Genomic DNA, 13592 nt, shown 5'->3' with positions numbered 1-13592 from the left:
TCCCATCTGGCACCTTCTTGCTCCCTTCTTCTCTAGCTCCCACGTGCTCCAGAAATCTTCCTCTCCAGGCAGCCTGGTCTCTGCCAGTCCTCTCCTCCTCCCCTTGCTCAGGCAGCTCCTTGCCCAGTGGACTGACCAGGAATCTGAGCTCGGGAGAGCTGCCTGTTAGATAAGTTTGTTTCTTCTTCCCGGATCCTGGACCTATTCTCTCTCCACGTTTCAGTGGCTAGAGGCCTTGTGGCCTGGGGCCTGATGAAGGGACTGGGTTAATCTGCCAGACTGTGTCCTCGAGACTTCTTTCCCTGCAGTTCCTGGATTCCAGATGCCCCCTTTCCTGGCTGAGAACCAAGTTCCCAATACCCTATGCCCCAACCAGTCAAGTTCTTCGGACTACTAGTACCTCTGGCCCCAGGAACCTTCCCCAAGAGTCCCCTGGGGAATTCCAAATCCCCTAAGGCATGTTCTCCATCCTTCTGGAACTGATGCCATTTGGGGCCCCAAGGACAGAGGCAATACCAGGGCTCTTCCCCAGGGGTGCAGAGGAGGGCAGACTCCTTCAACATCTCTCAGCCCCTATCCCTGGCCCCGCATAGTGATGGGGAAACGGATACTATTATGAGGCAGTCACTTATGCTAATCATCCTAAGCACAGGTTCCCTTTTGTGAGGCACTAGCCAAATGCAGACCAAACGGAATATCTCAGGGTCCTTTTCGGAGGAAGGTGTGACCTTTGTCATAAGAGCTTTGGGATCAGGTGCTGAGGGGTTGTCAGGGCGGGACATTGCATGGGGGGAGATGAGCAGGCAGAGGGGGTGCTGGCCCCTCTTACTTACTGCTCGTTTTTTTTGTCCTTTCAGCCTGGAGGCCAGCCCTGAATCTCGCTGCCCTGGACTGTGCCGAGGAGACCAATAGTGCAGTCTGCAGAGACTTCAACATCCCTGGCTTCCCGACTGTGAGGGTGCGTGACTGACAGGAGGGGAAGGCGGGCTGGACCTGATTTGTTTCCCTTCATAAGGGAAGGGAGCTGCTGGGATGTGTTGGGATGGGCAGATTTTGGCTGCTCTGATTTGAGCTGGGAGGTAATCATCACTTGGGCTGGTGAGAGCTCCCAGCTCCCAAGGTCCTCTTCAATTGCTCGCCCTCCTGACCTTCCAGCCTTAGAGGTCTGATCTAACTCTACAAAACCAGGATTTAGGCTCTGACCCATCTGTGGGCAGAGTCAGACTCTAGGAGCATAGTGATCCCCACAAAGGGACCCCAGACACTCTGGCAAGCCTCAGCCTCATCAGGCAAGTGCCTTCAACCACAAGTAGCTAAGAAGGGACATGTCAGGGTAGCCTCACCCCACTGTCAGAATGCCAGTGCCTCAGGCAGCAGGGATCCCTGGCATGGGAGTTATCACATCCAAGGCATGAGGGCTCCGTCACCCCAGCTCTGGCAGAAAGTGGCACAAGATCTGTGATGATGCCTTGCCTGCCAGCCTGCCCACCGCAGGGCATCAACAGCTTAATTAATGTCTGAACAGCTTCCAAGGCTTTCAAATAGGAGGCCCTGGATAGCCCAGGGCAGCAAGGCTGCTGCAGTTATGGTGAGGGCCCTCTCCTGGGCTCAGGCCTGGCTCAAATCCAATTAGTTTTCTTACAGATTAGAGAAGCCAAATTCAAGTCTCTGTCTCTGTATCTCCAGCTATAAATAATACACACCCTCCCACCAGAATGGCATCTAGAAAAGCAGTTTCCTCTGTAGCCATTAACAATAATTAGGGAGTGCCTTTGAAAGCTGAAATGCCAGGCGTTGTCCCTGGAACAAGACACCTCTGAGCCAGGGGTGGGGGCAGTCAAGTTTCAAGCAGAACCGTGAGCCAGAACTCAGCCTAATTACCCCGGCAGCATCCGTCTGAGAAATAAGGCTGCGGCTCCACCAGGAACATCCAACTCTAACTCCACTGACCGTTCTGTTCCTGGAGCCCAGTGAAAGAAGGCCTTTCCTAAACTGTTACCACGTAGGCTCCAGCCCAGGCCCAGGTTTAGCTGAGGCCAGGTTGGTCAGGAGACAGTGTTATGAACCAATAGCTACTGCCGTGACATTGAAAAGTGGCAGCAGAGGGACTCTTGTCAATCATCCCTTTGAAATAAAAGGCCTTCCTGGCAGGGACACGGTGCTATCCTTGGCCCTAAAGTGTGTGATTGAAAATATTCAAATCGGGCACTCTATTCCTTTGGCTGAACCAAGGTGAGTGGCCCTGAGTGGGAAGCTCCGGGAAAATTAGTGTGGCAGCAGGAACCGTCATTCATAGGCTGACATTTTTCTCCCAGTGAGCACAGGGGTCCAGCCACTGCCCAGCCCCCAGGGGAGGGATTGACCTGGGTCTGGCATCCAGGGCAGGATGACCTATTGGAGTTCTGTAGGGCCTGACCCCTGGGCTTTCTGACTGCCTGGGAGAGGCTGGGCGCAGTTGGGGTGAAGGAGGCAGCCCAGACCCAGGAGGTCAGAGGCTCCTCAGCGCCTCCCCTCGTCACGCAGCGCACGTAGCCTGGATGCCTCAGGTGAGTCACCTCTCCTGAACTGTGAGGCTGGCTGTGGGAGGGGCGCTGTGGCTCTCGCTGGGCTTCTCGGCCCTCCCTGTGTCCAGGTGGGCAGCACCTGGCAGGGCCAGTCTGGTAGTCATCTGTCCACAGACCAGCATGGTGGCCTCCCCTGGCAAAGCCTTTTCTGCCTCGCTGGAGGAACCTTTGGCTCATCTTTGGCTCGGACTCCAGTCCATAGGCCAAGTGGCTCCAGCTGTTGGCAGGCCCCTGCTCTGAGGTCCTATGCAGCGGCTCTCAGATTCTTTTCTACTGTGACCAACTGTAAGCAATATATATTTTGACATTGTGATCTCAAAGTCTGCATATATCTATTATCACTAAAACAAAAGTTTCATAAAACAAGGTTGATTTTTACTAAGTACAGTTATACTGTGATATTTTCTGTTCTATTTATTTTTTAAAAATACTGGCTGTAGGCTGGGCGCAGTAGCTCATGCCTGTAATCCTAGCACTTTGGTAGGCTGAGGCAGGCGGATCACGAGGTCGGGAGTTCAAGACCAGCCTGACCAATATGGTGAAACCCCATCTCTACTAAAAATGTGAAAATTAGCTGGGTGTGGTGGCATGTGCCTATAGTCCCAGCTACTCGGGAGGCTGAGGCAGGAGAATCACTTGAACCTGGGAGGTGGAGGTTGCAGTGAGCTGAGATCGCATCACTGCTATCCAGCCTGGTGACAGAGCAAGACTCCATCTCAAAAAAAAAAAAAAATACTGGCTGTGATTAAATATGTTGATTTGACAGCTTATTACAAGTTTGTTTCCAGTGTTTAGAAAACACTACTCAAACAGATTCCAATCTCCAGAGACTGGCCCATGAAGAGCCTGTGTGCTGAGGGCATCGTGGCCAGATCCCTAGCTAGCAGAGCCGACCTGGGGACTGCTGGTGGGCAGAGACATAGCTCTGTTGCCCTGCCTGCTGCTCCCTGGGGCTGGAGCCCAAGCTTGCCCTCTGCCCATGAAGAGTTGCAAGGTGAGGACCCACGTGAAGCAGGAGGAGAGGGGAGGAGAGTGTTTTTGGTATGATGGGGACAGGCCCACACACAAGAGTCTGGCCTCCCCTGGTGTATTGTGTCACTGTCCTTTCCCTCTGCCTCCCTTGTCACCTTGAGCAAACAGTAAGCTTCTACCAGCCCAGCCTGTTTAGCAAACACCTGGGCCCTGAAGGGCAGGCGGGCTGTGGCAGGTCCCCATCAGGCTGGAGCCAGAGCCCAGCTGCAAGAAAACAGACGTGGGAGAGGGAGGGGCTGGTTGGCTGCAGGTTCTGGCTGGAGCTGAGGGACCTGGAGGCTGGAACTTCTGGGTCAAGGGTCTTCTTCATGGGCCTCAGGAGTGCCCTTCAGTGGGAATGAAATGGGTCCCCCATTTATGGCCAAAGGCCTGGCTGGAATGAGGGCTACACAGCACAGCAGCATGGGGGTGGGAAAGGGTGAGGCTTTCCTTTTCAAGGCTCTGAGGAGATCAGTGATGTGGCTTCAAATCCTGGCCTAACTGCTTGCAGTGTGTGGCTTGGAAAGTCACTTAGCAGTGCCTCAGCCGTGGGCCCATTTCCTTGTCTGTAAACATGGGATGATAACATCTGCCTACGAGGACTGTTGCCAAATGTGAAGTGAGGTCTTCTGTATGAAAGTGCCGCCATGCTGGTGTGATTTGGGCTTCAGTAAAAGTAGTTTGCTTCCTTTCCTTCCTATGGGCCACCCGTAGGGCTACTGGTACCTGCTGTGTGGCCGCTGCGTTTCGGGCAGTCCATTTGTCTGTCAGCAGCCACTGCAGGCATGCCGGCTGGGTGCCCAGCACTGCACTCCCCACTGTGGGCGAGGCCAGGAGTGTGAGATCCCCAGAGCGCCAGTGAGAGGCGCCAGCCACAAGTACCCAGCGAATGCCATGGGAGTTTGCTGGACTCACGGAGCTCTTTCTCTCGAGAGGAGTTCGTGTAGGAGGGGACTTCCACTTGATGTTGAAGGACAGATGGGGTTGCCTGGGAGAGAGGAGGGGTGTGGGTGGGCCTCACAGGCAGGCAGGAAGGCAAGTGGCAAGGCCCTGTGTGGGCTCATGTTGAAGGATGAGGCAGCACTGGGGGAGGAGGGAGCCCAGGAATGGCAGGTCCTTGAATGCAGGTTTGGGAGCGTGGATGCCCTGTAGGGGTAGAGTCTGGGCCATTACCTTCTGTGGCTTTTACTAGAAGATGAGATGTCGGGGTGAAGACAGGACTCCAGGATGTCTCCTGCCTCTCTCTGGAAAAGGAGGTGGCCCCTTTCTCAGCAGTCAGCTGCTGTTTGGGGTGTCTTCTTCACAGATGGTCCACGGTGTGGGAAGTGGTGAAGGTTATGGATCCTCATGGGCTTACCATAAAATACTTGGAGGCTGGACCATTTTCCTTAAAACATGTTTTGAAAGCTGGAATTCAGTGCCATCGGTGTCACCTGGGAAGTGTGCTTTCTCTTGAGCTCTTTTGGCCCCAAGAAGGCTGTCAGCACTGCGCAGTTTTGTGAACAGCAGCCTGGTGTTGCCCGGTTTTCTGCCATTAGAGAGTGGCTGGAGGTCTTCCAGAAGCTCCTGTGTAAAGCGATGAAAGAAAGGTGATGGGTGCTGACGGCTCCTGGAGAAAAGAAACACACTCCCGAAGTCTCAGTTCCTGTGGTGGTTTCCCTTGGGCAGGGCACACGCCCCCAGTGGTTGACTGAATAAGAATACGTATTAATCAGAGGACAAAAATGTGCCCTGACTCGATTTCCACATGAGCTTCTAGGGTGATCGAAGGGCAGGGATTCTCTGTTGAGCTGAACAGATGTCTGTTAAGAGGTGCCTCTGGGTCAAAGGTGGGTGCATGGGTGGGTGGTGGATTCAGGTCGAAGTCCATTGCAGCTGGAGTGGAGGGAGTGGAGAGCAGTGCAAAGTGAGTTTGAGTTTGGGTCCTGGAAGGCCTTGATGCATTGAGTTTGGACATTATTCATTGACAGTGGGGAGTCATGGAAGAGGTGTGAGGAGAAGCACAATGTTCAGACCAGAACTGTGCCTTACAAAGCTAACCTTAGTAGCAGTGAGGAAGGTGGCTGGAGAATGAAAAGATTGAACATCCTACAACTTCTGAGAGCGCGAAAGGTGGGGACTAATGCAGTGACCCAGAAATACCTCATCACCTGTCAGCCCTTGTCTAGACAAGGCAGGTGGAAAAGGAGAGGACTTTTGAAGAGGTGTCACGGAGGTCAAATGCACAGAACTTGTCAGCTAACTGGATGACGGGTTTTTGGAGAGGGGAATGGTGTGGGTGGCAGGGAGGAGGACTGGTCGCTGGGTGAGATAAACACAGGTGGCAAAGCAGGTTGGGAGAGGGGTGACTCAATCTTGGGGATGGGGGAAGGGGACATATCCTGACACCTGGACGGAGGTTACCAGGAAGAACCAGGAGTCTAGGACAGGTGGGGACCTGAGATGCAGAGGGTTTAGATGGCACATCATTTGGCCAGAGTCGTTGGCTTTGGCAAGGGAGAAGCGATAGATTTGTTCATTGATCCCTTTATCCACTCGTTCATTTAGAAGCCAGATTGAGCAACTTCTTTGTGACAGTGCCTTCAACAGCTTTTTAAACAGAAGAGTGCCAGGACCTGACGTGTGGCTGTAGGAGGTAGGAGATGGCAAGGGCAGTGGGCACAGGAGAGCAGTCACAGGTGAAGCTAGGACTGGGCAGGGGTGGCCAAGCAGGGCTGGCCAGTATCCAGCCAACCAGGGGAGGATGGCAACGTGAAGGTGACGAAGGAAAGCGTCAACAAAATGTGGCACGAAAAATGACAGATGCCCACCCTGGGAGGACAAAGTCGGCAGGAATAACATCTGTACCGCAGAGAGGCCGGGGGGTGGGGAAAGATCACTGGAGTGGCGGAAGAGAAGGTCACCACGAGGCTGCCCTAGAGTGGCTTCAACTGAGGGTCATGTGGTGATGGCAAGAGGGCAGTCGAGGAGTGAGAGCAGATGCTTCAGATAAGCTGGCAGCGCAGGGACACAGGAAGGATATATAGTCGCTGGAGGAGGAAGGAGGGCCTCTCTTCATCCCCATCCTCCTTCCCTTTCCGTCCTCTCCTCTTTTAAGGTTTAGATTTGGAGAATTAGAATCTATTTGTAAGCCTAGGGGAGGCTGTGGTAGAAAAGGAGAATGAGTGATGAGAGATGGCTAGGAAGAATGAAGAGCGTGAAGCGTGGGAGCCAGAGCTTCGTGACTGGGAGGTGAGCAGGAAGCTTCCCAGGACAAGGGAACAGCTGGAGATGTCACAGGGCCTTCCCTTTGGCCTGCACCTTTCGGGAGAGGATTTTGGGGTGCCTGCATCCCACTCTGGCTGACCGAGGCTCTTGGTGAGACTCCAAGCTGCCTGTGACTGCTGGGATCTTGAGAGGCTGTCTTTTTTGAATTTTTTTTTTTTTTTTGGAGACAGAGTCTGTCTCTCTGACCCAGGCTGGAGTGCAGTAGTGCGATCTCAGTTCACTGCAACCTCTGCCTCCTGGGTTCAAGCAATTCTCCTGCCTCAGCCTCCCAAGAAGCTGGAATTACAGGCGCACGCCACCACACTTGGCTAATTTTTGTAGTTTTAGTAGAGACGTGGTTTCACCATGTTGGCCAGGCTGGTCTCCAACTCCTTACCTCAAATGATCCTCCCCGCTTGGCCTCCCAAAGTGCTGGGATTACAGGCATGAGCCACTGCGCCCAGCCCAGAGAGGCTGCCTTTTGATGAAAGTATTGCCAGCCCCTTTTAATGTGGGCACCTGCCCTGATGGTTGATAACAAAAAAATGATCATATTTACTTTTCAAAGTGAAAAGAACAGCTGTCGCTGTGGGAGTCGCCCACTTCAAGGCTTCATGATGTCAGGCGTGTTCTCCTATCTGTAGAAACCAGTCAGAGTCTATCCTGCCTGTACATAAACAAGAGCGCCGTCTCTGTGAATAACAGCAACACAGCTTCACCCTCCAGCTTCTTTTTTAATTTTTAACTTTTTATAGGGATGGGCCTCACTGTGTTGCCTAGAGTAGTCTGGAACTCCTGAGTTCAAGTGACCCTCCCTCCTAGCTAGGCCTCCCAAAGTGCTGGGATTACAGGTGTGAGCCGCTGCACCTGACCGGGCTGATTATTTGTCAGCAAACCAAACCCCAAATAGATGTATCGTCAATTTTGTTTCTGAAAAACAGTGTCAGTCCATAAATGCCGTGACATGCATTATCAATATGATCTCATAATCAAGGAAAGTTATGATCATTTTCATAAATAGTAGGATAGCATAATTTTATGAGGCCAGTAAAGTTAACGATAAAGAACACTATTTAAACGTGTGGCATGTATACGTGGATGGTTTTCATCTACAGTAAAAGTTTATATTAATGTTTTAGAAAGAGTAAAGCAGTGAGCAGGAGTAAGGGCCCAGGGGCAGTCACAGGGAGCGGAAGGTTGCAGGTGGGGAGAGACAGGTGGCTTCTCTGCAGCCCTTACTCCTCATGTGGGAGAGGGTGGCAGGTGGCTTCCAGATTTTCTGCCTACAAATGGCTGGAACAAACAGGTCCTTGACAATCCTGGTTCCTGCTGTTGAAAAGGTATGAGGGAGGGAAGGGGATGCTGGTGGTGGGTGATGATGACGCCCTTAACATTTACCAGTTCCTTGTGGTAAGCACTAGGTACTGTGCTTAGCACTTCAGGTGTATGGTCATGAAATCCTCACAAGTCTTCAAGGTAGATGGTGTCATCGTCATTTCAAAGGTGGGAATGTGAAGGTTCGGAGCAGTTGATGCATTGCCCAAGGTCACACAGCAAGAGCAAAGCAGAGCCAGTCCTTGAACCAGGTCTGCCAGAGCCCAGGGCCTGTACTCAACCACCAGCTTGGGATAAGGCCAAACAGCTCTATCCAAGAAGGGAGAAGGAAGCCAGTGTTTGGCTGTTGGAGGCAGAGGCCCAAGGTAGTGAAAAGTGGCCCCTTGGCTAGGGGCCCACAGGAAGAAGCCTCTTCCCAGCCTGCAGGTGCTCCCCCAGGCGGTTCAATGGCCGCTTCCAGGACAACTCAACCATGTTCCCTCCTGAGCCGGAAGAGCACAGGCAAAAGCCTTGGCAGCCGTCTCGCCACCTGGGCAGATGCCCAGGTTGCCAGGAGTCAGGCTGTTCTGTCTGCCCTCTTGCCCCAAGGAGGTATGACAGACTCGGCTTGGGGTTTCATGTACATGGGAAAAGAAGACAGAGTGATGAGTTAAATCAACTAGTCTGTAGCAAAGCATGTTTCTCCAGGGACTCAGGCCCCCACTTCAGGAGGACCTGTTCTGGAGACCCTCTTCCTTGTGTCTGCTGTGCTGAACTGGGAGTTCTCAGCAGACGGAGACACCAGCCTCTAAGCCTCTTTTCCTGAGTAAGGAGCAAGGGCACGTTGACGTAGAAGCAGACTGACATCTCCCAAGGGATGTAGGAAGTGCCTGCTCCTCGTTTTTTCGGATGGGTCTGCACAGGAAAACAGCAGTGGTACCTCATCACTCGCCATAGATATTTGTGAGTGATTATATGCGAGGCGCTGTGCTGCACAGAAATGGCCCGTGTGGGGGAAAGGGTATGAGCAGCTGCCCACAGGATCCCTGGATGCTTCCGAGGGGTGTGGGAGGGGCGGATGTGAGGGTATCAAAGGGAGCCAGTGTCCAGCTCCTAGAGCAACGCACGCCCCCAGCTCTCCATTTTACAGATGAAGAAACAGGCTGAGCAGGGTTAAGTGGTTTGCCCAGGCGCCATGTTGAATAAGTAGGCAGATTTTAAGAGCAGGCCTTCGTGGCTGCACTGTTAGCCACTTTCTGTCACTGACGTCCACCTGTGTTTTGCTTCCAGTTCTTCAAGGCCTTCTCCAAGAACGGCTCGGGAGCGGTATTTCCAGGTGGGTGTCCCGGCCCTGGCTGTCCTGTTGTCCTGTGAGCGTCTTCCTCCTGCTGCCTCCCTTGGCCTGGGTTTCTATTGGGGTGGAGAAAGCCCTGGCATTTTCGGCAGTGTTGAGGGTGAGGCGGTCCCCACAGGAAGCCTCGCTTGTGTTTTCCTAAAACTGTCCTCCCAGTCAGCCTTCAGGAAAGCCAAGCTGAAGATGCCCTTCAGCTTGGACCTACCCAGGGCCCTGGGGTAGGGGCAGGGACACCGTGTTCCCGGAAGACCTTTACTCTCACAATGGGGTTGGCATCCAGAGAGCAGACCAACAGTCCCCCGGGGCAAGTCCTGATAGGGCCCAGTTCTGAGGGAGTCATTCCTGTCCAAGGGATGGGTGTCCTTGTACTGCCTGGGGCCTCAGGAGGACCCTCAAGCCTCACTCCTCTAGAGCAGGGTAGGACTGACACCTTGTCTGTCTCTTTTGGGGCTGGCCATGCCCAAGGCCCTTTGTTTCTGGGAGTGAAGCTGGCAAGTGTGCTGTGGAAGCCGCTCTGCTCTCCTGACACCCCCCCCCATGCCTGTTTTCGTTTACAGTGGCTGGTGCTGACGTGCAGACGCTGCGGGAGAGGCTCATTGACGCCCTGGAGTCCCATCATGACACATGGCCGCCAGCCTGTCCCCCACTGCAGCCTGCCAAGTATTTAGGGCCAGGGCAGGCTTAGTGCATTGTGGGCCAGGGCCCCAGGCCTGGAGTGAGAGGGAGGGAGCAGCAGGGCGGGGACTCCAGCTTATTCTCCTTGCTGCCTTTGCCTGTGGGGCTGACACCCCAGTTGGCTGGAGCTACTCCAGAAGCAGGTGGCAGCTGATAGCCGGGGTGGCTTTGTATTGCGCAGGTCCTGCTGAAGAGCTCTGTCTTCCTGAGGCTGACGGATGGGTGCAAGGCTCCATCCCACCAGGTGGGAAGGAAAAGATGGGTGGGCCTTCTCCGGGTTGTACCTGCTGCTGTTTCTTGCCACCTGCCCCCAGAATGTTTGGGGCACACAGCAGGATTTTACATGCTCTATCCCCAGGAAGGCCACTGAGAGTCAGAATGGCATGAGGAGGAAAAAGGAGATGGAATATTTCAAGGGAAATGGGGAGGTGGAGAGAAGGTGGTCATGCTTGGGGCATGGGGGTGGCCCCTGGGTCTCTGTGCTGCAGAGCATCAGGTGCAGTGGCTGGTGCTCTATATCCACCCTGCAGCTGGCCTCTTTTCCAGAAAAATGAGGGCAGTAAGGTTTTGCCCATACTCTCCCAAAGAAGGAGGCAGGTAGATTAAAAACACTAGGTTCCCCACTTCTGTATGAGAACTGAGGATAATGCCCGTCTCGGGGGACTGTTTTCAAGAAGGACCAAATCCATGTACCGGCAGTGGCTGCTAGAGGCAGCCCAGCCTTGAGCACAGTGGAGGCCCCAGGTGCTGAACGGGCCTCGCAAGCACTGTTGGTGTGCAGAGGCTGTGTTACGTTTGTGTGCTCTCGGAGACCTGGCCCTGCTGAGAGACTGTGTTTCCATGTGTCAGTTGGGGTTGAAGCCAACTCACAATGACTCCATTGTCACCTTTCCCAATTTTCCATCCTCCAGAGGGACCTTCAGGAGACCCCGGATGCAGTATAGTCTTTATGTGGTTTGAGGTTTCACAACCAGACCTTCTCTTCAGAAAACACCCATGCCAGCCTGTGCCCTGGTCCTTGCTTCTTCCATTTCTCAATGATCAGGTCTCCATCTCCCTCCTTAGACACACATGTACATTCCTCATGGCACATTTTCACCCGGGAGCATCTCAAGAGCAACAAATCAGGCAAACCTGCCAAGCTCTTTCAAAGTGGTCCTTTTTTTTTTGGAGACAGAGTCTTACTCTGTCACCCAGGCTGGTACTGCAGCCTCCACCTCCTGGGTTCAAGCGATTCTCCTGTCTCAGCCTCCCGAGTAGCTGGGACTACAGGTGCCTGCCACCAAGCCTGGCTAATTTTTTTTTATTTTTAATAGAGATGTGGTTTCACCATGTTGCCCAAGGTGGTCTCACACTCCTGACCTCAGGCCACCTGGTGCCACTCTAAAGGCTCAACACCTCTTTTCCTCCACCTCGGCGGGGTACACTCTGGCTCTCGCCTCCTTAGCACATCCGTTTGGACTGTCACTGGCTGGGCGGCTGGGCTCCAGCATCAGCGCCATGTTGCAGCTTCTGTTTTTGTTGTGCTTGGTTTTGTTTTGTTTTTGAGATGGAGTCTCCCTCTGTCACCCAGGCTACAGCACAGTGGTGCCATCTTGGCTCACTGCAACCCCTGCCTCCCATGTTAAAGCAATTCTTGTGTCTCAGCCTCCCGAGTAGCTGGGATTACTGGTGTGTGCCACCATGCCCAGCTAATTTTTGTATTTTTAGTAGAGCTGTGGTTTCGCCATATTGGTGAACAGGCTGGTCTCAAACTCCTGACCTCAGGTGATCCACCTGCCTCAGCCTCCCAAAGTGCTGGGATTACAGGCATGAGCCACTGTGCCTGCTGCAGCTTCTGTTTAGAGGTGGTCACTGCCATGTCATTGGATTCGGTAGAGGGAAGTAAGGTCACCAGGTGGAGGATGAAAAGAAGAAGCAAGTCTCCCCTTTCCCCTATTTCTTCTCACCTGCTAACCTCTTAAGCATATGTGAGGATGTTCAGTTTTTAATTGGAATAAGAAATCATTTTTGTGTGATTTTCTTTTGAAACTGAGTTTTAAAAACAACTTGCAGGTTGATTCTCTGATTTGAGAAGATAATAAATTTGCCTTCTTATTCATTTCCAACAGAGGAAATTGTTTCCTCATCTTCAAATAAGGAGGTTGGGTTAGAGGTATACATGGCTTCTAAGGTCTCCTGCACCCAAGTCTTTCTGATTCTTTCATTCCTTTTTAATGCCTGCTCAAGAGAGGAAAGAACACATCTCCCACTTGGTTGTGACTTGTCACAGTTCCAGACTTATAGCTGTTGGGTTCTAATCCCCCAGCAGCTCTCAGGGAACCAACAAAAACCACATCCAGTCAGCCTGGGCTTGCCCCAGCACATGGAGACAACTGGTGTCAAAGTATCTCTTCCCAGTCCCCCACCCCAGGCTGCCTCCTACCCACTCGTGCCTCTTTTTTGAGAAGGAGTTTCAGTCTTGTAGCCCAGGCAGGAGTGCAATAGCACGATCTCAGTTCACTGCAACCTCCACCCCCAGGGTTCAAGTGATTCTCCTGCCTCAGCCTCCCAAGTAGCTGGGATTACAGGTGCCCACCACCACAACTGGTTAATTTTTGTATTTTTAGTAGAGACAGGGTTTCACTGTGTTAGCCAGGCTGGTCTCGAACTCCTGATCTCCAGTGATGCGCCTGCCTTGGCCTCCCAAAGTGCTGGGATTAGAGGCATGAGCCACCATCCCTGGCCCACTCCTGACTCTTGAAAGAGGCAGGAAGCAAACACAAAACCAAGCACCCAAGGTAGGTCAGGCGAAGAGCCAGGATTAGGTAACAAGGGTAACATCCTTTGAGACTCAAGGTTTGGTTGACTTCCTGGAGGGCCCTGTGTGGAGGCAGAGGGGGGTGGGCCGGCCGCACCTGCAGCACCGAGTCACCAGCACCTGGCATTGCCAACGGCTTTGTCTTATTTCTGCTGGCTGTGCAGAGTGTGACTGCTGGAGTTGTCTCTTGCAGGATGAAGGAGATTGATGGATTCTTCGCGAGAAACAACGAAGAGTACCTGGCCCTGATCTTTGAAAAGGGAGGCTCCTACCTGGGTAGAGAGGTGAGCCACCCTGAAGTTCTCAGCAACTCCTGGATAGCCATTGAGAGACATCCCCAGTTTGGGAGCAGGGCTTTTCCTGCCAATCCTAGGTTTTGGCGGCCGGCCCGCGTCTTTTAGCCTGGCACTGGCCTGACCCCTGCTGGGAGTCATGGGAAGTGCAGGAGCTGGACCTCTGCATTTAAAAACCTGTTTATTCTTATCTCTTTCACTGAAACCAAATATTACATCTGCTGTTACTGAGCATTGGACCAGATTGCTGGCACAGGTAGCTGCCAATCCCCCGGATTAACGCAGGTGACAAAATAGCATACCCAAGATCACACAGCTAAGTTGGTAGAAGAGGG

General features: G+C 52.9%; 1 protein-coding gene across 2 annotated transcripts in view; it reads left to right on the top strand.

Annotated features, from left to right (window-relative positions):
• Nucleotides 1–13592, top strand: part of QSOX1 (quiescin sulfhydryl oxidase 1) — a 43262-nt gene that overhangs the window by 11419 nt on the left and 18251 nt on the right. For both annotated transcript variants that reach the window (XM_035280248.3, XM_035280245.2), the window contains exons 2-5: nt 858–958; nt 9426–9471; nt 10047–10149; nt 13158–13248. In XM_035280248.3, coding sequence (XP_035136139.1) covers nt 858–958; nt 9426–9471; nt 10047–10149; nt 13158–13248 — 341 coding nt within the window. The remainder of the gene's footprint in view (nt 1–857; nt 959–9425; nt 9472–10046; nt 10150–13157; nt 13249–13592) is intronic.

Source organism: Callithrix jacchus, chromosome 18 (assembly GCF_049354715.1).
Source record: "Callithrix jacchus isolate 240 chromosome 18, calJac240_pri, whole genome shotgun sequence".
NCBI lineage: Eukaryota > Metazoa > Chordata > Mammalia > Primates > Cebidae > Callithrix > Callithrix jacchus.
The sequence above is the reverse complement of the archived record's forward strand: the minus strand, read 5'-3'. Positions and strand labels throughout refer to the sequence as shown.